This window comes from Silene latifolia, chromosome 6 (genome assembly GCF_048544455.1).
Source record: "Silene latifolia isolate original U9 population chromosome 6, ASM4854445v1, whole genome shotgun sequence".
NCBI lineage: Eukaryota > Viridiplantae > Streptophyta > Magnoliopsida > Caryophyllales > Caryophyllaceae > Silene > Silene latifolia.
Window position 1 is genome coordinate 300,122 of NC_133531.1, and position 26,146 is coordinate 326,267.

Genomic DNA, 26,146 nt, shown 5'->3' on the forward strand with positions numbered 1-26,146 from the left:
CAAGGAGAAAAAGAAACAGGGTCCGGTACGACCTTCCGAACGGCTGAAATTGAAGTGTATAATACACGGTTTTTCGGGATTCAGGGGTCCCGGAACAAAATTCTCCAGAAATCACATAGAAAGTTCCTCGGGTCAGATAAAGCAGCCACGCAAAGTTTGAGCACCAACGGAAGACATTTGGGGGTGCCGGTGTGCCACAAACTAGAATTCGCCGAAACTCGGATTATCGTGAAAAATGTGTTAAAGCTCGTTATTTTAAAATTTGAAATCGAACGAGGTTGATTCCGACATCGAACAGGTTGATTCTGAAATGATCTCGGACCCGTGATTGAAAAATAGGGAGAAAAACAAACAGGGTCCGGTACGACCTTCCGAACGGCTGAAATTGAAGTGTATAATACACGGTTTTTCGGGATTCCGGGGTCCCGGAAAAAAATTCTCCGGAAATCACATAAAAAGTTACTCGGGTCAGATAAAGCGGCCACGCAAAGTTTCAGCACCAACGGAAGACATTTGGGGATACCGGTGTGCCAAAAACCAGCATTCGCCGAAGCTCCGATTATCGTGAAAAATGCATTAAAGCTCGTTATTTTAGGCTGAAATCGAACAGGTTGATTCCTGTAATGAGCTCGGACGTGTGATTGAAAAACAGGGAGAAAAAGAAACAGTGGTCCGCATGACGACCTTCCGAACAATTTGAAATTGAAGTGTATAATACACGGTTTTTCGGGATTCCGGTCCCGGAACAAAATTCTCCGGAAATCACATAGAAAGTTCTTCGGTCAGATAAAGCGGCCACGCAAAGTTTGAGCACCAACGGAAGACATTTGGGGTGCCGGTGTGCCACAAACCAGCAGTCGCCGAAACTCGGATTATCGTGAAAAATGTGTTAAAGCTCGTTATTTTAGGTGAAATCGAACAAAGGTTGATTCTGAAATGATCTCGGACGAGTGATTGAAAAACAGGAGAAAAATAAACAGTGGTCCCAGACGACCTTCCAAACTATTTGAAATTGAAGTGTATAATACACGGTTTATCGGGATTCCGGGGTCCCGAAACAAAATTCTCCGGAAATCACATAAAATGTTACTCGGGTCAGATAAAGTGGCCACGCAAAGTTTGAGCACTAACGGAAGACATTTGGGGATGCCGGTGTGCCACAAACCAGCCTTCGCCGAAACTCCGATTATCGTGAAAAATGTATTAAAGCTCGTTATTTTAGGCTGAAATCGAACAGGTTGATTCCTGTATTGAGCTCGGACGCGTGATTGAAAAACAGGGAGAAAAAGAAACAGGGTCCGGTACGACCTTCCGAACGGCTGAAATTGAAGTGTATAATACACGCTTTTTCGGGATTCCGGAGTCCCGGAACAAAATTCTCCAGAAATCACATAGAAAGTTCCTCGGGTCAGATAAAGCAACCACGCAAAGTTTGAGCACCAACGGAAGACATTTGGGGGTGCCGGTGTGCCACAAACCAGAATTCGCCGAAACTCGGATTATCGTGAAAAATGTGTTAAAGCTCGTTATTTTAGGCTGAAATCGAACAGGTTGATTTCTGACATCGAACAGGTTGATTCCTGAAATGAGCCCGGACGTGTGATTGAAAAAAAGGGAGAAAAACAAACAGGGTCCGGTACGACCTTCCGAACGGCTGAAATTGAAGTGTATAATACACGGTTTTTCGGGATTTCGGGGTCCCGGAACAAAATTCTCCAGAAATCACATAGAAAGTTCTTCGGGTCAGATAAAGCAGCCACGCAAAGTTTGACCACCAACGGAAGACATTTGGGGGTGCCAGTGTGCCACAAACAAGCATTCGCCGAAACTCCGATTATCGTGAAAAATGTGTTAAAACTCGTTATTTTAGGCTGAAATCGAACAGGTTGATTCCTGAAATCGAACAGGTTGATTCCTGTAATGAGCTCAGACGCGTGATTGAAAAACAGGGAGAAAAAGAAACAGGGTCCGGTACTACCTTCCGAACGACTGAAATTGAAGTGTATAATACACGGTTTTTCGGGATTCCGGGGTCCCGGAACAAAATTCTCCAGAAATCACATAGAAAGTTCCTCGGGTCAGATAAAGCAGCCACGCAAAGTTTGAGCACCAACGGAAGACATTTGGGGGTGCCGGTGTGCCACAAACCAGCATTCGCCGAAACTCGGATTATCGTGAAAAATGTGTTAAAGCTCGTTATTTAAGGCTGAAATCGAAGAGGTTGATTCCTGAAATCGAATAGGTTGATTCCTCAAATGAGTAATGACGCGTGATTGAAAAATAGGGAGAAAAAGAAACAGGGTCCGGTACGACCTTCCGAACGGCTGAAATTGAAGTGTATTAATACACGGTTTTTCGGGATTCCGGGGTCTCGGAATAAAATTCTCCGGAAATCACATAGAAAGTTCCTCAAATCAGATAAAGCAGCCACGCAAAGTTTGAGCACCAACGGAAGACATTTGGGGGTGCCGGTGTGCCACAAACCAGAATTCGCCGAAACACGGATTATCGTGAAAAATGTGTTAAAGCTCGTTATTTTAGGCTGAAATCGAACAGGTTGATTCCTGACATCGAACAGGTTGATTCCTGAAATGATCTCGGACCCGTGATTGAAAAATAGGGAGAAAAACAAACAGGGTCCGGTACGACCTTCCGAACGGCTGAAATTGAAGTGTATAATACACAGTTTTTCGGGATTCCGGGGTCCCGGAACAAAATTCTTCGTAAATCACATAGAATGTTCCTCGGGTCAGATAAAGCGGCCACGCAAAGTTTGAGTACCAACGGAAGACATTTGGGGGTGCCGTGTGCCAAAAACCAACATTCACCGAAACTCGGATTATCGTGAAAAATGTGTTAAAGCTCGTTATTTGAGGCTGGAATCGAACAGGTTGATTCCTGAAATCGAACAGGTTGATTACTGAAATGAGCTCGGACGCGTGATTGAAAAATAGGGAGAAAAAGAAACAGGGTCCGGTACGACCTTCCGAACGGCTGAAATTGAAATCTATTAATACACGGTTTTTCGGGATTCCGGGGTCCCGGAATAAAATTCTCCGGAAATCACATAGAAAGTTCCTCGGGTCAGATAAAGCAGCCACGCAAAGTTTGAGCACCAACGGAAGACATTTGGGGGTGCCGGTGTGCCACAAACCAGAGTTCGCCGAAACTCCGATTATCGTGAAAAATGTGTTAAAGCTCGTTATTTTACGCTGAAATCGAACAGGTTGAATCCTGAAATCGAACAGGTTGATTACTAAAATGAGCTCGGACGCGTGATTGAAAAACAGGGAGAAAAAGAAACAGGGTCCGGTACGACCTTCCGAACGGCTGAAATTGAAGTGTATAATACACGGTTTTTCGGGATTCCGGGGTCCCGGAACAAAATTCTCCGGAAATCACATAGAAAGTTCCTCGGGTCAGATAAAGCGGCCACGCAAAGTTTGAGCACCAACGAAAGACATTTGGGGATGCCGGTGTGCCACAAACCAGCATTCACCGAAACTCCGATTATCGTGAAAAATTTATTAAAGCTCGTTATTTTAGGCTGAAATCGAACAGGTTGATTCCTGAAATCGAACAGGTTGATTCCTGAAAAGAGCTCAGACGCGTGATTGAAAAACAGGGAGAAAAAAAAACAGGGTCCGTTACGACCTTCCGAACGGCTGAAATTGCAGTGTATTAATACACGGTTTTTCGGGATTCCGGGATCCCGGAACAAAATTCTCCGGAAATCACATAGGTAGTTCCTCGGGTCAGATAAAGCGGCCACGCAAAGTTTGAGCACCAACGGAAGACATTTGGGGGTGCCGTGTGCCACAAACCAACATTCGCCGAAACTCCGATTATCGTGAAAAATGTATTAAAGCTCGTTATTTTAGGCTGAAATCGAACAGGTTGATTCCTTAAATCGAACAGGTTGATTCCTGAAATGAGCTCGGACGCGTCATTGAAAAAAAGGGAGAAAAAGAAACAGGGTCCGGTACGACCTTCTGAACGGCTGAAATTGAAGTGTATAATACACGGTTTTTCGGGATTCAGGGGTCCCGGAACAAAATTCTTCGGAAATCACATAGAATGTTCCTCGGGTCAGATAAAGCGGCCACGCAAAGTTTGAGCACCAACGGAAGACATTTGGGGGTGCCGTGTGCCACAACCCAACATTCGCCGAAACTCAGATTATCGTGAAAAATGTGTTAAAGCTCGTTATTTGAGGCTGAAATCGAACAGGTTGATTCCTTAAATCGAACAGGTTGATTACTGAAATGAGCTCGGACGCGTGATTGAAAAACAGGGAGAAAAAGAAACAGGTCCGACGACTTTCCGAACGGCCAAATCAAGTGTATTAATACACGGTTTTGGGATTCCGGTCCCGGAACAAAATTCTCCGGAAATCACATAGATAGTTCTTCGGGTCAGATAAAGCGGCCACGCAAAGTTTGAGCACCAACGGAAGACATTTGGGGATGCCGGTGTGCCACAAACCAGCATTCACCGAAACTCCGATTATCGTGAAAAATGTATTAAAGCTCGTTATTTTAGGCTCAAATCGAACAGGTTGATTCCTGAAATCGAACAGGTTGATTCCTGAAATGAGCTCGGACGCGTGATTGAAAAAAAGGGAGAAAAATATACAGGGTCCGTTACGAACTTCCGAACGGCTGAAATTGAAGTGTATAATACACGGTTTTTCGGAATTCCGGGATCCCGGAACAAAATTCTCCGGAAATCACATAGATAGTTCCTCGGGTCAGATAAAGCGGCCATGCAAAGTTTGAGCACCAACGGAAGACATTTGGGGGAGCCGGTGTGCCACAAACCAGCATTCGCCGAAACTCGGATTATCGTGAAAAATGTGTTAAAGCTCGTTATTTGAGGCTGAAATTGAACAGGTTGATTCCTGAAATCGAACAGGTTGATTACTGAAATTAGCTCGGACGCGTGATTGTAAAACAGGGAGAAAGAAATAGGGTCCGGTACGACTTTCCGAACGGCCGAAATTGAAGTGTATTAATACACGGTTTTTCGGGATTCTGGGGTCCCGGAACAAAATTCTCCGGAAATCACATAGATAGTTCCTCGGGTCAGATAAAGCGGCCACGCAAAGTTTGAGCACCAACGGAAGAAATTTGGGGGTGCCGTGTGCCACAAACCAACATTCGCCGAAACTCCGATTATCGTGAAAAATGTATTAAAGCTCGTTATTTTAGGGTGAAATCGAACGGGTTGATTCTCAAATCGAACAAAGGTTGATTCTGAAATGAGCTCGGACGCGTGATTGAAAAACAGGGAGAAAAAGAAATAGGGTCCAGATTACGAACTTCCGAACGGCCGAAATTGAAGTGTATAATACACGGTTTTTCGGAATTCCGGGGTCCCGGAACAAAATTTTGATGAAATCACATAGAAAGTTCCTCGGGTCAGATAAAGCAGCCATGCAAAGTTTGAGCACCAACGGAAGACATTTGGGGGTGCCGGTGTGCCACAAACCAGAATTCGCCGAAACTTGGATTATCGTGAAAAATGTGTTAAAACTCGTTATTTTAGGCTGAAATCGAACAGGTTGATTCCTGAAATATAACAGGTTGATTACTGAAATGATCTCGGACGCGTGATTGAAAAATAGGGAGAAAAAGAAACAGGATCCGGTACGACCTTCCGAACGGCTGAAATTGAAGTGTATTAATACACGGTTTTTCGGGATTCCGGGGTCCCGGAATAAAGTTCTCCGGAAATCACATAAAAAGTTGCTCGGGTCAGTTAAAGCGGCCACCCAAAGTTTGAGTACCCACGGAAGACATTTGGGGGTGACAGGGTGCCACAATCCAGCATTCGCCGAAACTCGGATTATCGTGAAAAATGTGTTAAAGCTCGTTATTTGAGGATGAAATCGAACAAGTTGATTTCTGAAATCGAACAGGTTGATTCCTGAAATGCGCTCGGACGCGTGATTGAAAAACAGGGAGAAAAGTAAACAGGGTCCGGTACGACATTCCGAACGGCTGAAATTGAAGTGTATAATACATGGTTTTTCGGGATTCCGGGGTCCCGGAACAAAGTTCTCCGGAAATCACATAGAAAGTTCCTCGGGTCAGATAAAGCGGCCACGCAAAGTTTGAGCACCAACGGAAGACATTTGGGGATGCCGGTGTGCCACAAACCAGCATTCGCCGAAACTCCGATTATCGTGAAAAATGTATTAAAGCTCGTTATTTTAGGCTGAAATAGAACAGGTTGATTCCTGAAATCGAACAGGTTGATTCCTATAATGAGCTCGGACGCGTGATTGAAAAACAGGGAGAAAAAGAAACAGGGTCCAGTACGACCTTCCGTACGACTGAAATTGAAGTGTATAATACACGGTTTTTCGGGATTCCGGGGTCCCGGAACAAAATTCTCCTGAAATCACATAGAAAGTTACTCGGGTCAGATAAAGCAGCCACGCAAAGTTTGAGCACCAACGAAAGACATTTGGGGGTGCCGGTGTGCCACAAACCAGAATTCGCCGAAACTTGGATTATCGTGAAAAATGTGTTAAAGCTCGTTATTTTAGGCTGAAATCGAACAGGTTGATTCCTGAAATCGAACAGGTTGATTCCTGAAATGATCTCGGACCCGTGATTGAAAAATAGAGAGAAAAACAAACAAGGTCCGGTACGACCTTCCGAACGGCTAAAATTGAAGTGTATAATACACGGTTTTTCGGGATTCCGGGGTCCCGGAACAAAAATTTTCGAAAATCACATAGAATGTTCCTCGGGTCAGATAAAGCGGCCACGCAAAGTTTGAGCACCAACGGAAGACATTTGGGGGTGTCGTGTGCCACAAACCAACATTCGCCGAAACTCGGATTATCGTGAAAAATGTGTTAAAGCTCGTTATTTGAGGCTGAAATCGAACAGGTTGATTCCTGAAATCGAACAGGTTGATTCCTGAAATCGAAGAGGTTGATTATTGAAATGAGCTCGGACGCGTGATTGAAAAATAGGGAGAAAAAGAAACAGGGTCCGGTACGACCTTCCGAACGGCTGAAATTGAAGTGTATTAATACCCGGTGTTTCGGGATTCCGGGGTCCCGGAACAAAATTCTCCGGAAATCACATAAAAAGTTCCTCGGGTCAGATAAAGCGGCGACGCAAAGTTTGAGCACCAACGGAAGACATTTGGGGGTGCCGGTATGCCACAAACCAGCATTCGCCGAAACTCCGATTATCGTGAAAAATGTATTAAAGCTCGTTATTTTAGGCTCAAATCGAACAGGTTGATTCCTGAAATCGAACAGGTTGATTCCTGAAATGAGCTCGGACGCGTGATTGAAAAAAAGGGAGAAAAAGAAATAGGGTCCGGTACGAACTTCCGAACGGCCGAAATTGAAGTGTATAATACACGGTTTTTCGGAATTCCGGGGTCCCGGAACAAAATTTTGATGAAATCACATAGAAAGTTCCTCGGGTCAGATAAATAAGCCATGCAAAGTTTGAGCACCAACGGAAGACATTTAGGGGTGCCGGTGTGCCACAAACCAGAATTCGCCGAAACTTGGATTATCGTGAAAAATGTGTTAAAGCTCGTTATTTTAGGCTGAAATCGAACAGGTTGATTCCTGAAATTATCTCGGACCCGTGATTGAAAAATAGAGAGAAAAACAAACAGGGTCCGGTACGACCTTCCGAACGGCTAAAATTGAAGTGTATAATACACGGTTTTTCGGGATTCCGGGGTCCCGGAACAAAATTTTTCGAAAATCACATAGAATGTTTCTTGGGTCAGATAAAGCGGCGACGCAAAGTTTGAGCACCAACGGAAGACATTTGGGGGTGACAGGGTGCCACAATCCAGCATTCGCCGAAACTCGGATTATCGTGAAAAATGTGTTAAAGCTCGTTATTTGAGGATGAAATCGAACAAGTTGATTCCTGAAATCGAACAGGTTGATTCCTGAAATGAGCTCGGACGCGTGATTGAAAAACAGGGAGAAAAATAAACAGGGTCCGGTACGACCTTCCGAACGGCTGAAATTGAAGTGTATAATACATGGTTTTTCGGGATTCCGGGGTCCCGGAACAAAGTTCTCCGGAAATCACATAGAAAGTTCCTCGGGTCAGATAAAGCGGCCACGCAAAGTTTGAGCACCAACGGAAGACATTTGGCGATGCCGGTGTGCCACAAACCAGCATTCGCCGAAACTCCGATTATCGTGAAAAATGTATTAAAGCTCGTTATTTTAGGCTGAAATAGAACAGGTTGATTCCTGAAATCGAACAGGTTGATTCCTGTAATGAGCTCGGACGCGTGATTGAAAAACAGGGAGAAAAAGAAACAAGTGTCAGTCACGACCTTCGAGAACGGTGAAATTGAAGTGTATAATACACGGTTTTTCGGGATTCCGGGGTCCCGGAACAAAATTCTCCTGAAATCACATAGAAAGTTCCTCGGGTCAGATAAAGCAGCCACGCAAAGTTTGAGTACCAACGGAAGACATTTGGGGGTGCCGGTGTGCCACAATCTAGCATTCGCCGAAACTCGGATTATCGTGAAAAATGTGTTAAAGCGCGTTATTTGAGGATGAAATCGAACAAGTTGATTCGTGAAATCGAACAGGTTGATTCCTGAAATGAGCTCGGACGCGTGATTGAAAAACAGGGAGAAAAATAAACAGGTTCCGGTACGTCCTTCCGAACGGCTGAAGTTGAAGTGTATAATACACGGTTTTTCGGGATTCCGGGGTCTCGGAACAAAATTCTCCGGAAATCACATAGAAAGTTACTCGGTTCAGATAAAGCGGTCACGCAAAGTTTGAGCACCAACGGAAGACATTTGGGGATGCCGGTGTGCGACAAACCAGCATTCACCGAAACTCCGATTATCGTGAAAAATGTATTAAAGCTCGTTATTTTAGGCTCAAATCGAACGGGTTGATTCTGAAATCGAACAGGTTGATTCTGAAATGAGCTCGGACGCGTGATTGAAAAACAGGGAGAAAAAGAAATAGGGTCCGATTACGAACTTCCGAACTACCAAATTGAAGTGTATAATACACGGTTTTTCGGGATTCCGGGGTCCCGGAACAAAATTTTGATGAAATCACATAGAAAGTTCCTCGGGTCAGATAAATCAGCCATGCAAAGTTTGAGCACCAACGGAAGACATTTGGGGGTGCCGGTGTGCCACAAACCGAATTCACTAAACTTGGATTATCGTGAAAAATGTGTTAAAGCTCGTTATTTTAGGTGAAATCGAACAAGCAGGTTGATTCGAAATTATCTCGGACCCGTGATTGAAAAATAGAGAGAAAAACAAACAGGGTCCCAGACGACCTTCTGAACGGCTAAAATTGAAGTGTATAATACACGGTTTTTCGGGATTCCGGGGTCCCGGAACAAAATTTTTCGAAAATCACATAGAATGTTCCTTGGGTCAGATAAAGCGGCGACGCAAAGTTTGAGCACCAACGGAAGACATTTGGGGGTGACAGGGTGCCACAATCCAGCATTCGCCGAAACTCGGATTATCGTGAAAAATGTGTTAAAGCTCGTTATTTGAGGATGAAATCGAACAAGTTGATTCCGAAATCGAACAAGGTTGATTCTCGAAATGAGCTCGGACGCGTGATTGAAAAACAGGAGAAAACTAAACAGGTCCCGACGACCTTCCGAACTACTGAAATTGAAGTGTATAATACATGGTTTTTTCGGGATTAGAGTCCCGGAACAAAGTTCTCCGGAAATCACATAGAAAGTTCCTCGGGTCACATAAAGCGGCCACGCAAAGTTTGAGCACCAATGGAAGACATTTGGGGATGCCGGTGTGCCACAAACCAGCATTCGCCGAAACTCCGATTATCGTGAAAAATGTATTAAAGCTCGTTATTTTAGGTGAAATAGAACAAGGTTGATTCTCGAAATCGAAACAGGTTGATTCCTGTAATGAGCTCGGACGCGTGATTGAAAAAAAGGGAGAAAAAAACAAAGTGTCGATTTACGACCTTCCGAACGGTTGAAATTGAAGTGTATAATACACGGTTTTCGGGATTAGGGGTCCGGAACAAAATTCTCCGAAATCACATAGAAAGTTCCTCGGGTCAGATAAAGCGCCACGCAAAGTTTGAGCACCAACGGAAGACATTTGGGGGTGCCGGTGTGCCACAAACCGAGTCGCCGAAACTTGGATTATCGTGAAAAATGTGTTAAAGCTCGTTATTTGAGGTTGAAATCGAACAGGTTGATTCCGAAATCGAACAAAGTTGATTCTGAAATGATCTCGGACCCGTGATTGAAAAATAGAGAGAAAAACAAACAGGGTCCGGTACGACCTTCCGAACGGCTAAAATTGAAGTGTATAATACACGGTTTTTCGGGATTCCGGGGTCCCGGAACAAAAATTTTCGAAAATCACATAGAATGTTCCTCGGGTCAGATAAAGCGGCCACGCAAAGTTTGAGCACCAACGGAAGACATTTGGGGGTGCCGTGTGCCACAAACCAACATTCGCCGAAACTCGGATTATCGTGAAAAATGTGTTAAAGCTCGTTATTTGAGCTGAAATCGAACAGGTTGATTTCTGAAATCGAACAGGTTGATTACTGAAATGAGCTCGGACGCGTGATTGAAAAATAGGGAGAACAAGAAACAGGGTCCGGTACGACCTTCCGAACGGCTGAAATTGAAGTGTATTAATACACGGTTTTTCGGGATTCCGGGGTCTCGGAACAAAATTCTCCGGAAGTCACATTAAAAGTTCCTCGGGTCAGATAAAGCGGCGACGCAAAGTTTGAGCACCAACGGAAGACATTTGTGGGTGCCGGTATGCCACAAACCAGCATTCGCCGAAACTCGGATTATCGTGAAAAATGTGTTAAAGCTCGTTATTTGAGGCTGAAATCGAACAGGTTGATTCCTGAAATAAGCTCGGACGCGTGATTGAAAAACAGGGAGAAAATGAAACAGGGTCCGGTACGACCTTCCGAACGGCTGAAATTGAAGTGTATAATACACGGTTTTTCGAGATTCCGGGGTCCCGGAATAAAATTCTCCGGAAATCACATAAAAAGTTGCTCGGGTCAGATAAAGAGGCCACGCAAAGTTTGAGTACCAACAGAAGACACTTGGGGGTGCCGGTGTGCCACAATCTAGCATTCGCCGAAACTCGGATTATCGTGAAAAATGTGTTAAACGCGTTATTTGAGGATGAAATCGAACAAGTTGATTCGTGAAATCGAACAGGTTGATTCCTGAAATGAGCTCGGACGCGTGATTGAAAAACAGGGAGAAAAATAAACAGGTTCCGGTACGTCCTTCCGAACGGCTGAAGTTGAAGTGTATAATACACGGTTTTTCGGGATTCCGGGGTCTCGGAACAAAATTCTCCGGAAATCACATAGAAAGTTACTCGGGTCAGATAAAGCGGCCACGCAAAGTTTGAGCACCAACGGAAGACATTTGGGGATGCCGGTGTGCGACAAACCAGCATTCACCGAAACTCCGATTATCGTGAAAAATGTATTAAAGCTCGTTATTTTAGGCTCAAATCGAACAGGTTGATTCCTGAAATCGAACAGGTTGATTCCTGAAATGAGCTCGGACGCGTGATTGAAAAAAAGGGAGAAAAATAAACAGGGTCCGGTACGAACTTCCGAACGGCTGAAATTGAAGTGTATTAATACACGGTTTTTCGGGATTCCGGGGTCCCGGAACAAAATTCTCCGAAAATCACATAAAAAGTTCCTCGGGTCAGATAAAGCGGCGACGCAAAGTTTGAGCACCAACGGAAGACATTTGGGGGTGCCGGTATGCCACAAACCAGCATTCGCCGAAACTCGGATTATCGTGAAAAATGTGTTAAAACTCGTTATTTGAGGCTGAAATCGAACAGGTTGATTCCTGAAATCGAACAGGTTGATTACTGAAATGAGCTCGGACGCGTGATTGAAAAACAGGGAGAAAGAAATAGGGTCCGGTACGACTTTCCGAACGGCCGAAATTGAAGTGTATTAATACACGGTTTTTCGGGATTCCGGGGTCCCGTAACAAAATTCTCCGGAAATCACATAGATAGTTCCTCGGGTCAGATAAAGCGGCCACGCAAAGTTTGACCACCAACGGAAGAAATTTGGGGGTGCCGTGTGCCACAAACCAACATTCGCCGAAACTCCGATTATCGTGAAAAATGTATTAAAGCTCGTTATTTTAGGCTGAAATCGAACAGGTTGATTCCTGAAATCGAACAGGTTGATTCCTGAAATGAGCTCGGATGCGTGATTGAAAAAAAGGGAGAAAAAGAAATAGGATCCGGTACGAACTTCCGAACGGCTGAAATTGAAGTGTATTAATACACGGTTTTTCGGGATTCCGGGGTCCCGGAACAAAATTCTCCGGAAATCACATAGAAAATTCCTCGGGTCAGATAAAGCGGCCACGCAAAGTTTGAGCACCAACGGAAGACATTTGGGGGTGCCGGTGTGCCACAAACCAGCATTCGCCGAAACTCGGATTATCGTGAAAAATGTGTTAAAGCTCGTTATTTGAGGCTGAAATCGAAGAGGTTGATTCCTTAAATCGAATAGGTTGATTCCTGAAATGAGTAATGACGCGTGATTGAAAAATAGGGAGAAAAAGAAACAGGGTCTGGTACGACCTTCCGAACGGCTGAAATTGAAGTGTATAATACACGGTTTTTCGGGATTCCGGGATCCCGGAACAAAATTCTCCGGAAATCACATAAAAACTTCCTCGGGTCAGATAAAGCGGCCACGCATAGTTTGAGCCCCAACGGAAGACATTTGGGGGTGCCGGTATGCCACAAACCAGCATTCGCCGAAACTCGGATTATCGTGAAAAATGTGTTAAAGCTCGTTATTTGAGGCTGAAATCGAAAAGGTTGATTCCTGAAATCGAACAGGTTGATTCCTGAAAAGAGCTCGGACGCGTGATTGAAAAACAGGGAGAAAAAGAAACAGGGTGCGGTACAACCTTCCGAACGGCTGAAATTGAAGTGTATAATACACGGTTTTTCGGGATTCCGGGATCCCGGATCAAAATTCTCCGGAAATCACATAGATAGTTTCTCGGGTCAGATAAGGCAGCCACGCAAAGTTTGAGCACCAACGGCAGACATTTGGGGGTGCCGGTGTGCCACAAAACAGCATTCGCCGAAACTCGGATTATCGTGAAAAATGTGTTAAAGCTCGTTATTTGAGGCTGAAATCGAACAGATTGATTCCTGAAATCGAACAGGTTAATTCCTGAAAAGAGCTCGGACGCGTGATTGAAAAACAGGGAGAAAAAGAAACAGGGTCCGGTACGACCTTCCGAACTACAGTGGAATTGAAGTGAATAATACACGGTTTTTCGGGATTCCGGGGTCCCGGAACAAAATTCTCCGGAAATCACATAGAAAGGTCCTCGGGTCAGATAAAGCGGCCACGCAAAGTTTGAGCACCAACGAAAGACATTTGGGTGTGCCGGTGTGCCACAAACCAGCATTCGCCGAAACTCGGATTATCGTGAAAAATGTGTTAAAGCTCGTTATTTGAGGCTGAAATCGAACTGGTTGATTCCTTCAACCGTTCAGGAGGTCGTACCGAACCCTGTTTATTTTCTCCTAGTTTTTCTATCACGCGTCTGAGGTCATATTAGGAGTTCACCTATTCGATTTCATTCTCGGATAACGAGTATTAATACAATTTTCACAATTATTCGAGGTTCGGCGAATGCTTGGTTATGGTATACCGGCACCCCCAAATGTATTCCTTTGCTACTCAAAGTTTGCGTGGCCGCTTTATCTGACCTCAGGAACTTTCTTTGTGATTTTCGGAGAATTTTGTTCCGAGACATTGAGTCGGCAAGCCCAATGTCTAGGCTGATGGATTAACTTTAGCCGTTGTACTTACGAAGAGTCAATGCTTTTTTTGGAGGGTTATCCAATGAAATTTTGCTTAAAACGGAAGGAATTTTGCCTTTTAATTGGTCATAAATCCTTAACAATTGACATTGAATCGGCAAGCCCAATGTCCAACTCGATCATATAGTCTAGAATAATGGTCTAGGGTGATGGATTAGCTTTAGCTGTTGTACTTACGAAGAGTTAATGCTTTTTTTGGAGGGTTATGCAATGAAATTTTGCTTAAAACGGAAGGAATTTTGCCTTTAATTGGTCATAAATCCTTAACGAGCGACATTAAGTCGGCAAGCCCAATGTCCAAATCGATCATTAAGTCGGCTGATTGTGTATAGTAATCGGTTGGTGTGTGTTGTTTCATTGGTTCTTGTTGTGGTGCAGCTGTCTGTGATTGATTGTCTTTGGTTCTCGAGGTGCGTCCTCAGCTGAGTGGAGTCACTTGCGGGAGTGGCTTCACGCCCTAGTTTCGCCCTCCGTGGAACCCGCCACGGGAGGGGTGTGCACATTAATGGGACATGGGTTATCGCTCAGTATGATGAGCGGGGCTTTGGTGAGAACGGTTGCGGTCCCCCCATTGGCAGGGCTGGTCCAGTGGACAGTCGGTGACGGTGATTGGTTGGAGTGGTTGTATCTGGTGTGTGTGCTTAGTTGTGTTTGTGGTATACTGATAGTTGATGTTGTGTCTTGCCTCAATACTGACCATGTGTGGTTTGTCTTTTGTTGGTTTTGTTGTGTCTGCCGTGATCCCTTATGGTGAGCAGTCAGTCTTAGCAGGTGTTTTCTTGGATGGTTGCTGGAGTCTTGGCGGGATGAGTCTTCACGAGTAATGACATAAGTAGTTGATATAGTTTTGACGAGTTGTATCTTTTGTTTTAGTAGTTTGGTTGTACCACTTGTAAAATAACTATAAATGTTCTTTTATCGACTTTTGATGATTACTTACCTCGGGCAACCGAGATGGTGATGCCCTTATATGCTAGGGAAGGTCTTATTAAGGCTCATTGGTATATGGGGGTGTCACAGAAATTTTGCTTAAAACGGAAGGAATTTGGCCTTTTAGTTTGTCATAAACCCTTAACGAGCGACATTGAGTCGACAAACCCAATGTCCAACTCGATGATATAGTCTAGAATAATGGTCTAGGGTGATGGATTAGCTTTAGCCGTTGTACTTACGAAGAGTCAATGCTTTTTTTTGGAGGGTTATCCAATAAATTTTGCTTAAAACGGAAGGTATTTTGCCTTTTAATTGGTCATAAATCCTTAACGAGCGACATTGAGTCGACAAGCCCAATGTCCAACTCGATCATATAATCTAGAATAATGGTCTAGGGTGATGGATTAGCTTTCGCCGTTGTACTTACGAAGAGTCAATGTTTTTTTTTTTGGAGGGTTATCCAATGAAATTTTGCTTAAAACGGAAGGAATTTTGCCTTTTAATTGATCCGGGCCTAGCCGGCCGGCCCATGGACATTTTTCATTGTCCGTCCATGTCCATTCATTTTCGCGGGCCTATTTTTGTGCCGTTACTCATTAATCTAATATTTTTTTATAACCAAGTCCGCTTAAATAGCGGGCCAAGTGAGCCGGGCAGCACTTGATCAACGTCCTTTAAAATGGGAAGAGATATCAATACTATATATTAAATCCAGAAACCAAGGGACTTCAATGTAATTAAAGAAAGTTATACAAATTAATTATACTATATAGTTTAAAATCAATAGCACCGTGTGATGGACCCGATTAAGGGATCTCAATGCAAATATTATATAGTTTGGGTTTAAATTAAATTATATAGAAGCTTGGTAATTTTCTTAAACATGGTCAATTTCCTTAAATAAAATAATTAATTAAGATGGTCAATTTCCTTAAAATAAAATAATTAATTAAGATCTGGTAATTTTCCTAAATATTTATAGAAGACTAGAAGATGGTCAATTTCCTTAAAATAAAATAATTAATTATTATAAACATGCACACTTATGGTATTAATTATTATCATAATAAAATTATATATTAAATTTAAAATCTATGCAATTTTATTAAACTTTATAGTTTATTAGATGTATAGAGATGTTAATTATTAAACATACAAAATATAATAAGTAGGTTATAAATAATTCAAGTTAGGTTCTATAATATATAATATTGCATAATTCTTTCGATATGATTTAATGCATATATGTAATATATTTACATAAATATATAATCCTCTTAAAATTGCATGCCTAAGTAGTAAAAGAAAGTAATTTCGTCCGTAAAGAAAAGAGTTGTAGTAACATTGAATATAGTTATATGATAGTAATCACTCATTTGAATAGTAAAAGTAATAATATTATCAACGAGGTTAGTGAGAGTGGTAGAAACAACGGGAGTAGTGAAATAATCAATATTAATGCGGCAATAGTGAAAGTAACAATAATTTGCCTTTTAAGTAGTGAAATTATCAATATTAATGCGACGGTAGTGCGATAACAATAATTCCAACGGGAGTAGTGAAATTATCAATATTAATGCTAGGAGTGACAATCATAATAATTACGGGAGTAATGAAAGTAACAATGTTTACGGGCAAGTAGTGAAATGTTATTACTATTGTTTCATTAATAAGAGTAAAATATTGATGGGATGGACTAATTTTTGAATTTGTCTAAAAATTTATTTCATCGTAATTTTAGGATATGTTATAAAAATATATTAATGATAAATTTATGGGTTATGTAACTTTAAGTAATTTTATTTAATGAAAAAAATTAATGGTAAGTAGAAGTAAGCGGCAGCACTTGATCAACGTCCTTTAAAATGGGAAGAGATATACTATAAGATACAAGAATTAATAGTCTTAACCATCTAAATTTTGTAAAATAAAGGTGGAAGGCACCATCCGGGTGGCGTGTTGAGTAATTAAAAGATGTAAAAATAAGAAAATGAAAGAATGGGGGGATATTGGATGGTAATAAGTAATAAGGTGAGAGTAATGCGTATTGGTGGGAGATATTGATAAGCAAGCAGACGGCGGTTGAACCTTAAACCCACAACCAAACTACTCTACAGTCTACATACTCCACATCTAATTTAATTTAATTTATATATATATATAAATTACGGAGTATAACCGCATATATTTTCCCAGGAATGATTATTGATTATTGATTATTGATCATTGATCATTGATTATTGATTATTGATCATTGATCATTCCTGAAGCAAGAAAATGACGGAAGACGGCGGGAAGACGGTGATAGTGGGAGTGAAGATGGATGCTCAAAGTAAAGAGTTGCTTACTTGGTCACTTGTTAAAGTTGCTCAACCTGGTGATCTTGTTATTGCTCTTCATGTTCTTCCCTCTAACGGTACTTTTCTTTCTTTCTATTAATTAATTCATTAATTCATTCTTCCTCATTTAAGGGTTTCGTTAATTAATTAATGATTTTGTATAGAAATTGTTGATCAAAATGGTAAATCATCGTTGCTGTCATTAGTCAAGGCATTTGATTCTATTCTTGGTGTTTATGAAGGATTTTGCAACTTGAGACAGGTTAGTTAGTTAGTTAGTTAGTTAGTTAGTTAGTTAGTTAATTAGTTATTAGTGATTTAGGTGATGGAATTACAATTTGAATCATGTATGTATGTTTGGTGGTAGGTTCATCTAAAGCTTAAGATATGCCGTGGTTCATCTATCCGCAAAGTATTAGTCCGTGAAGCCGCTTCTATTTCATCTACTGCCCTTATACTTGGCACTGCTACCAAACATCATACCATCCGTTCATCCATTTCAGTCGCCAAGTATTGCGCAAACAACTTACCTAAGGACTGTTCTGTCCTTGCTCTTCGTAATGGAAAGGTCGTCTTCCAAAGAGATGCTACTAAGGACTCCAAAGGTATTCTTTCATTCAGGCTACTCTTCTTTTGTGTTCCTACCTAACTACACTTGTTTCTCAACATTTTCCATTATTCAGGACCCACTAACCTTCAACAAAACAATATGTTGGAAGCGCTTCAGAGATCATCAACAATCTACTCAAAACTGAATCATGGCCATCAATCCACAATACTCAAATTTGATGCTGACCCTATTCAGACCATTCCTGACCAGCATTGCTCTGTTTGTTTTCCAAACTCTGCTTTCCCTGACAGGTCTACACTAACCATTAACATAACAGACAAACCAAATGGTACTATCCACCATCAGGATGCTATGCCTCTACCACTCTCCCAAAAGTTGCAACTAGAATCAAGCTCACTCTCATTTTTGGTAAAAGAATTGCCTGAGCATGGACCAGGTTGGCCACTCCTTCACCGTATATTATCTTCCTCAAGAAAACATTCTAACGCATCTTCTTCTCTAGATGTATCTCTTGCAAAATGGACTGACAACTCGTTTTCAACCCCCAAAATTTGTCATCATTTAGAAGACAATTGTGTTTGTAAAGGTGTACAAAGTGACACTTTAGTTCAAGTGGGCACCCAGACATTGTCTGACTCTAACAACCTACCCAGAAAATTAGAATGTCTCTATGACAAGTATTCTTCAACATGTCGGCTGTTCAAGTTTGAGGAGCTCCAGTCTGCAACATCAAACTTTGAACCTGGTTTGAATTCTGAAACCATATTAGCTTTTCCTTGATTGTGTAAATTGTTAATAAACTTTGGTGATTTGTTCTGAAAGAATTTGCTGATGGCAGAAAATTTGATCGGAAAAGGAGGCAGCAGTCAGGTTTATCGAGGCTGTCTTCCTGATGGCAAGGAAATAGCTGTAAAAATCTTTAAAAAGCTAAATGAGGATGTATACAAGGAATTTGTGATGGAAATTGAGATAATCACATCCCTGCATCACAAGAATATCATATCGCTCTTTGGCTTCTGTTTTGAGGACAGGAATCTTCTATTGGTCTACAACCTTTTGCCCAGGGGAAGCCTTGAAGAAAATCTTCATGGTAATGCACAGACCAACTTTATAATAAAGACTTCTCAAATTTTCCTGTCAGTGATATGATGTTTATTAGAGTATAAACTATTCATACTTTTGAGTTTTGACAGGCATTAACAAAGACCTTGCTGCATTTGGTTCGTATGAGAGATACAAGGTGGCTCTGGGTGTGGCTAAGGCACTTTATTATCTTCATAACCACAGTTCACAACCAGTGATACACAGAGATGTCAAGTCCTCAAATATTTTATTGTCAGAGTATTTTGAACCACAGGTAATGAGTTTTGTAGCTTGATATTAATTAGTTTTCAGTTTTTGTCATTACTTATTTACATGTTCCTGATCCTTTATCTCTTCTGTTCTGCTCAGCTCTCTGATTTTGGATATGCTATACGAGCATCTACCTCATCGCATATAACTTGCACAGACGTGGCTGGAACGTTTGGGTATGTGAATTGAATTCTTAACTCGTATGATCATCAACCAAATCTTATGGCTGAAGCCAAAGTCTGAGCTTCAGACTATGCTGGAGCCCCACCTTAGTCCTAGTAGACTAGTAGTCATGCTAAATGGTGATTCAACTCCAATAATGTAGGGAACTCGTTCAGACTTTTGGCAACTTCAGACCTTCCAATTGAAGATATGAGGGGAAAAGGTGGAAGTGTGGAACCCACATTGTCCTCTTTTGAAAATGACTGTTACCATCGACCATTAATCTCTTCAGATATACGTTAAAGTACAAATATACAATGTCAAATTTGTTCATGTAAACATATATTTCATGAAGCTGTAACTATTGTATATTGTGAGAAAATAATGGTCTTAATAGACTACCAAAGTCTAAGGGTATGTAAATGCTTCCTTTCTGCTGTCTGATCATAACTTGTGTCGTCTAACTTACTGCTGCAGTTACTTGGCCCCTGAATACTTCATGTACGGTAAAGTGACAGACAAAATTGATGTTTATGCCTTCGGGGTTGTACTTCTTGAGCTTCTGACTGGAAGAAGGCCTATAAGCAATGATCCACCCAAATCCCAAGAGAGTCTGGTTATGTGGGTAGGTGACTCTGTCTTAACATTTATCATTATGAATCTACGACCTTCAATTTCTCAAGTGAAATCTATATCTTGACAAAGTGAAATTTTATTTTCTTCAGGCTAAGCCAATTCTGAATGGGGGTAAGGTTTCCAGATTCCTAGATCCTTGTATGGGAAGTAATTATAACCGTGACCAGATTGAGAGAATGGTTTTAGCCGCTACCCTTTGCATCAAACGCGCACCTCGAGCACGGCCTCAAATGAGACTTGTAAGTTGCTAGTTAAAATATACGAGCATAGTAGTATTTTCTGCAACAAATTTTGTATTGCATTTGACGAGTTTATTGTCTGATTAATCTAGATACTCATTTAATTAAATGAGCTGGTAATCATGTAGATGAGCAAAGAGTATTTGTCTTTGCCTAACAATAAGTTCATGTCAGTTGATGTTAAATTTGCTGTTTTTTCAAATGTACCCCGTTTTCACAAATCGTATAATCTGTTATGTAAACTGACGTTTGGAGTGCACTAGAGTATTGTCATTTCTTGGGTTGCATGTGAGCTGTGCCGAACGACAAGCCCTCATAATTGGTTTGGTCACAGCTCAACTAAAACTCGGTAAAAAAATGTCTTCGTCTTGAGCATGATCTAACCTCGACCCAATCCAAGCCAAGCTCCTGCTTACGAAGGCCTGGATCAGTAAACCTATTTAAGTTTGTTTTTATATTTCAAATTTATAAAGATTCTTTACTTAAGTTATATGTTAAGTTTGGAATCAGTTTTCAAACCGATCTCGAATCCACCTAAGCTCGAGCTCAAATTAGCTTTTCTAGAGTTTGTACTCCGTCATTCGTAGATGTGGCCTACATTGACTTTTCATATCGTACTAGACTAACTAGACCAATGAACGGTTCAAGTAAATCTTATTTCACGCCCTTTTGGTTGAGGCAGATATTGAAGCTCCTGGAAGGCGATGTTGATGTTGTGAAATGGGCAAGGCTACAAGTCAGTGCCTTAGACAACATTGACGGCCTGGATGAAGAAGGTCTACCTCAGCCAGATATCCAATCCCACCTGAATCTGGCTTTGCTCGACATTGAGGACGACTCCCTATCCATAGGCAGCACCGAACATGTATCACTAGAAGAGTATCTCCGAGGCAGGTGGAGCCGCTCATTAAGCTTCGATTGAGACGAGACATGCAGTTTCCGATTTCTCAACTATACATAGGGAGTAAAGGTTTTTATTTTTTTATTTTTTTTTTCTGTAGATGGCTATTTTTTCTTCTCTTCGACCATTTGTGTCTCCAGAGAACTTGACCCGCCTGATCATTTGTCTTGAGACTCTTGACCTGCTGCATAGGAAATGTGGGTGGTTGTGGCCTTGTGGGGGTGTCGTCCTAAGGCAGAAAGAGTCCGAGACGCTTAGTTAATTACAAGGAGACTAATTTAGTGCTTTGATGTGTATAGTTGCTAGAATTTATGCATTTTTCATATTGGCTGCTCCCCCACCCCCCACCCCAAATGTAGGTAGAAAGGGTAGGCACAATTGTTGCTCTATTGAAACTTGTATATACAAATTTGTAAGTGTATCAAAAAGTTGTACTGCTGTTGCTAAAGAAATAAGAATTTATTTCACCATCTGTACACCACCAACAAGATCAACATGAACAAAACCTAATCTTTATTCTTTACTCTTTGTAAATAAATATAATAAACCATTTCTATTTTGTATAAGTTTGTTTATATATATAAGTCGATTTTAAAACCGTATACATTCAAGTGATCAGAGGAATGGGGTGTAGAGTGTAGACGAGTAGTTACTCTTTTTGTACAGTAATTTTTCAATTTTAATATTCGAATAATGTATTTGGGATATGTGATTAGCAAATGTCGAGTTTGCTTACAACCGAACACCATCTATGACTATTAATCGATCAACATTTGCGATTGTTTATGGTAAACCCTTTTCTTGATGATTACAAGCATTGGAACAAAAACTAACAGGAAACAAGCGAACAAGATTACAAGTATTGGATGCTTCAGTTTCACTTCCACTATGATAACAGAATTTGTATGCCTATTCAACAATCATATATAGAGGTATCAACTAACCCCACCCATTAAATTTAAGCTATGGCTGAAGTAATTGTTTCCACCTCCGATGGTCGCCATTTTGTCTTCTGAACCGAAACCAATCCTTCATTTTCCTTGGAAAGAGTGAAGTGAATCTTCCAGTGTAGAGATTTGGCCATGGCCTCAACCTCCGCTATCGTTTCAGCGTCATCTTTTACAATCAACCTCCCTTCTGGCCTCAAGATTCTGTCCACTTCTGCCATCACGGCCACAAACTCGCACCTGATAGAAAAAAAAAAAAAAAAAAAAAAACATTATCAAAACCGTCAAAGAATATGCAGATCAGGTTATCATTTCACAAAAAAGCTAGTCCGACCTTTTTTTGATATCAGAGAAAAGGTGATCTGCGTGGAGAAGATCATATGTTCTTGGATAAGTATTAAATGATTCGCACCAGTCGTGATATATTCCAAATAAACCGCGTTCATATATAATTGGCAGGGTGTCAGATGAAGTGAGTGGAACTACATTCATGACCCACAATTTCATGTCCTTGAGTGCAGCTGCAAACCTGAAAAAGGAAAGTATTATTTGTATTTTTTTTATGTACAACCAAAGAAAAAAGTAGTAGAGGTAATTGATGGGTGGAGTTAAAAAAAGAGTTGGATAACTTACCCTCCGTAAACAGCTCTCATGTCCATGACATTCCTTACAGAAGACCAGTCAATGCCAATACCATTGAGATACGAGTTCTCAAACACAAGTTTCCAATGCTTGTAGTCATCAACGAAATCCTTAGGTGCTGCTTTACCATATACTCCAACCTCAGAATCCTGTAACCAGTAAGGGTGTTTCTCCAACCTCAATGGCCATTTAGCAGGCCATTCATAACCTCGTTCGGATGGATGTGTTGGTATCTTGTGCATGCATGCCTGCAATGACACATCCCATGCTGCATTTGGGTCATCAGATTCTTCACAAAGTGGAGGTTCATTTCTTGTTCTCTCTTCATAGCAGTCATTAGAAGTAGGCTTTCTGTATACAGCTGCAGATACTCCATTCACTTTATCCTTTCCGATTTTTAGCAGCTCCCAGCACATTGACTTTGTTAGCTTCGACATAGCTACATAGCAGTTTAGACTTTAGATCTCTGTTCCAAATTTCATAGCAGTGTAAAGGAGAAGATTAAGTCAGCAAGCTAAAGCACCTTTCCATATGGCAACATCCTCTGTATCACTTCGGTAAACTGGGGTAGCGGACCACACAAAAAAGCCGCCAGGTCGCAATACACGGTTCAGCTCCAAAAGGAGTTTACCACCTAATTAAAACTAGCTTTAGAATGGACGAAAATTTTTAAATATATTGAAAATCAAGAGCTCGAGTAGAAGATGGATGTGACCTTCAATATGCCAGGGGACTCTGCAACGTGCACAGTGGACAATATCAAAAACCATACTGGGGAAGGGTAATCTTTTTGTACCCATGACAGCAGAGATTGCAGGTATTCCTCTCTCAAGAGCAAACTGTACTTGGGCTTCGTGCTCATCTTTGGGAGCCAGTGACATAGCGATGACGTCTCTGTCAAAAAGATAACCTCCAAAGCTTGCCACACCACATCCAACATCCAATATGACACGAGTTTGCTTTCCCCATGCAATATCAGAAACTGTCTGAACTCAAAACAATATAAAATAATAAACTTTTGGTGCAATCCAATAGGCATAGATAAGTGCATGATTAAAATGGCATTAGCAAATTTATGACCTTGTGAATGAAATCAATGTAATGTAGAGCACCATGCGTAAATTGAGTGCCTCCACCAGGAAAAGTAAGGTATTCCCCTGAAGCTTGTACCCAATTCTGATGGCCCTTGACTTGTGCAAGCTTGATATGGGGTACATTGGCGAACCATATCTGCATAAATAAATCACAAGTGAAGGGTGTGAGTTGTTATGAGCAGGACAAAAGTAGGAATGAGTGAATGTAATAAGCATATATACCTACCTTTTCCCTACATTTGGGCCATTTGACAGAAGTCTTATATCCTTGAGGCAGGGAAACGAGACAGGAAGGAGGTTGATCAGGGCAGTGCCTCTCGCGGTGTTCATAGTGACTTGTAGAAGGGAGTTTTGTAATAGCTTGGATGTTATCAAGACAAGGGATATAGTCTGAGCCAGCAGTGACATTACAAAGCTTCCACTTATATTTATTTGCCTTGACAGACTCCTTGTGTTTGTGGGACTCTTTTGATTGAGTGGACCAAGCCCCGATCTGAGTAGAAGTTTCTTTCAATATTTCAGGCTGATTCTTGGAGGCAGCTTTTGAGGTTGTTTCATCAGTAGACTCCTCCTCATTTAGATGTTTGTTTCCATCATGACCAACTTGCGTTTGTATCTCCTCCTCCTCCGTCTTCTGGTTTGAACTATTATAACTGTCATCCTCAGTAGATTGACTTTGGTCAGTTGTTTCTGTGGATCCATGCTCATCATTTACGATTTCTTCTGAAGTGTTGTCTACCACCACGATTTCCTCTGGAATAAAGTGATTATGATTATGATTATGATTAAAGTGGGTAGAGGTATCCTGGGTGAGTTTGTTAGTGATTCCTAGAGGATCCACAAGTGATGGCATCATGATCCAGGCCCCAATTAAACAAGCTGTTACCATAACAACAATAAGTATGGTGGAACAATACTTTGACGACTTCCTCCCATCAACCCGGCTATTCCTCCCCATGCCCATACCCGGTACAGTAAACAATATGATCCCTATTTGTCTGTCAGTATCTGTTAAACAGCATTACAGAATTCAATAAACAATACCACAATATGATCCCTATTTGAATTCGGAAATGACAGGTAGATTAATAAAAATGAAAAGCAGCAATTAATTAATTAGATGAAAAGTAAAAGAGAAGAAGAATGTAGTAGTAGTAGTAGTAGTAGTAGTAGTAGTAGTTGTACCTTTGATTAGTTAGAGAGATTCAGGAATGAGAAAGGCTAATCGCTGCAAAAGATCAAATGTTGAAGGGAATGCAATAGAGATTAGATTAGAGAGTGATGATTTTATACTAGTTGATGATTATGATGACAAAGGCAGCTACCACTACCACTACCACTCTTACCACTCTCTCTCTTACTTACCAGTAGTGTCAGTGTCACTGTATTGAATTGAGTGTGTCGGTGTCAATAATAGTGTCTCCTCTGGAATGACAATAATACCCTTTTGAACCTCCAACTCTGCTTTTTGCTCAACTAAATCGTCTTTCAAAGACAATTCATAAAAGCTTTCAGGCAAATCCAACAACTCCAAACCTTAACTCTAACCCAGGCCACCATGTGTGTTATTGTCATGAGATTCTATTTGAACACCATTTGTTTCCATACTAAAACTACCATAACACTTCAAACCTACACCATCAAATAGATGGATACCATTTTCAGGATGCTTGCTTCCTGAATCAAGCATGCTCAATTTCAGGGGCGTCAAACACGAAGAAATTACAATGTTTTAAGTTGGTGGGTGATACAAACAAGATAATGCTTTAATATTTTTCCTTTTTTATTAATTATGATGCACTACATGTCTACATGTCTACATGTTTTTATTTTTTTTAGGATTCTAAGAGTATCCTCTATCAATAGTATCACTCGTTTAAGAGATAAGAGTCTTTATCTTTCGCACCAATCAATTTTGGTAAAAAAAAAAAAAGTTTATTGAAAGTAATTTTGGCATAATGGTAATGCGTGTGACAAGGATTCACTAAGTCGAGAGCGTTTAACAGTTCGGATTCTTTCCATTTCTTCAAAAAAAATGAACCTTCATCCCCCTACTACTAAGAAAATAAAAATTCTCTTAATTTTCCCTCCAAAAAGCATCTAACTAAATAAGGTAATAAATAAAATTTTCTTTCATTACATTATTATCTTTTCAATAAATATAGGGTGTTGATTTTCGCAGTACAAATTTTAATCATTACAGTACACTGTTGACAATAATACCCTTCTCATTTCCCCCTCCCATTTTCCCTCTCTAATTTCTCTCTAATCTATCATCTTAATTTCACACACCCATTTTCCTCCTATTTTACGCACCCACACCCTAATAACTGTTGTCGACGTTAGAGGGAGGTGGTTTGCCGACCGATTAGGTCGCCGACTGTGGGGTTGCACTATGGGTTTGAGTGGGCAGGAAGGCTATTTTATTGT

General features: G+C 41.1%; 2 protein-coding genes across 4 annotated transcripts; one reads left to right on the forward strand and one right to left on the reverse strand.

The window, feature by feature from the left end:
• Positions 1-16,871: 16,871 nt before the first annotated feature.
• On the forward strand, positions 16,872-21,503 carry LOC141585821 (protein kinase STUNTED). The gene is made up of 10 exons (XM_074406861.1): positions 16,872-17,248; positions 17,336-17,433; positions 17,539-17,776; positions 17,855-18,487; positions 18,581-18,832; positions 18,936-19,099; positions 19,195-19,271; positions 19,735-19,882; positions 19,983-20,132; positions 20,815-21,503. Exons 1-10 carry the CDS (start codon positions 17,110-17,112, stop codon positions 21,052-21,054), a joined length of 2,139 nt encoding a protein of 712 aa, XP_074262962.1. The 5' UTR covers positions 16,872-17,109; the 3' UTR covers positions 21,055-21,503.
• Positions 21,504-21,699: 196 nt separating this feature from the next.
• LOC141585819 (putative methyltransferase PMT24) lies at positions 21,700-25,636 on the reverse strand. Of its 3 annotated transcripts, XM_074406860.1 has the most exons (11): positions 25,537-25,636; positions 25,082-25,494; positions 24,902-24,944; positions 24,321-24,724; positions 23,943-24,209; positions 23,703-23,852; positions 23,338-23,608; positions 23,146-23,256; positions 22,614-23,061; positions 22,315-22,509; positions 21,700-22,220 (listed from the first exon to the last, which is right to left on the reverse strand). In XM_074406860.1, exons 4-11 carry the CDS (start codon positions 24,678-24,680, stop codon positions 21,992-21,994), a joined length of 2,031 nt encoding a protein of 676 aa, XP_074262961.1. In that variant the 5' UTR covers positions 24,681-24,724; positions 24,902-24,944; positions 25,082-25,494; positions 25,537-25,636; the 3' UTR covers positions 21,700-21,991. The 3 variants fall into 3 exon arrangements, with proteins under 3 accessions (XP_074262961.1, XP_074262960.1, XP_074262959.1); XM_074406859.1 differs by having other exon boundaries at positions 24,902-25,494; XM_074406858.1 differs by lacking the exons at positions 25,082-25,494; positions 25,537-25,636 and having other exon boundaries at positions 23,943-24,724; positions 24,902-25,004.
• Positions 25,637-26,146: the final 510 nt, after the last annotated feature.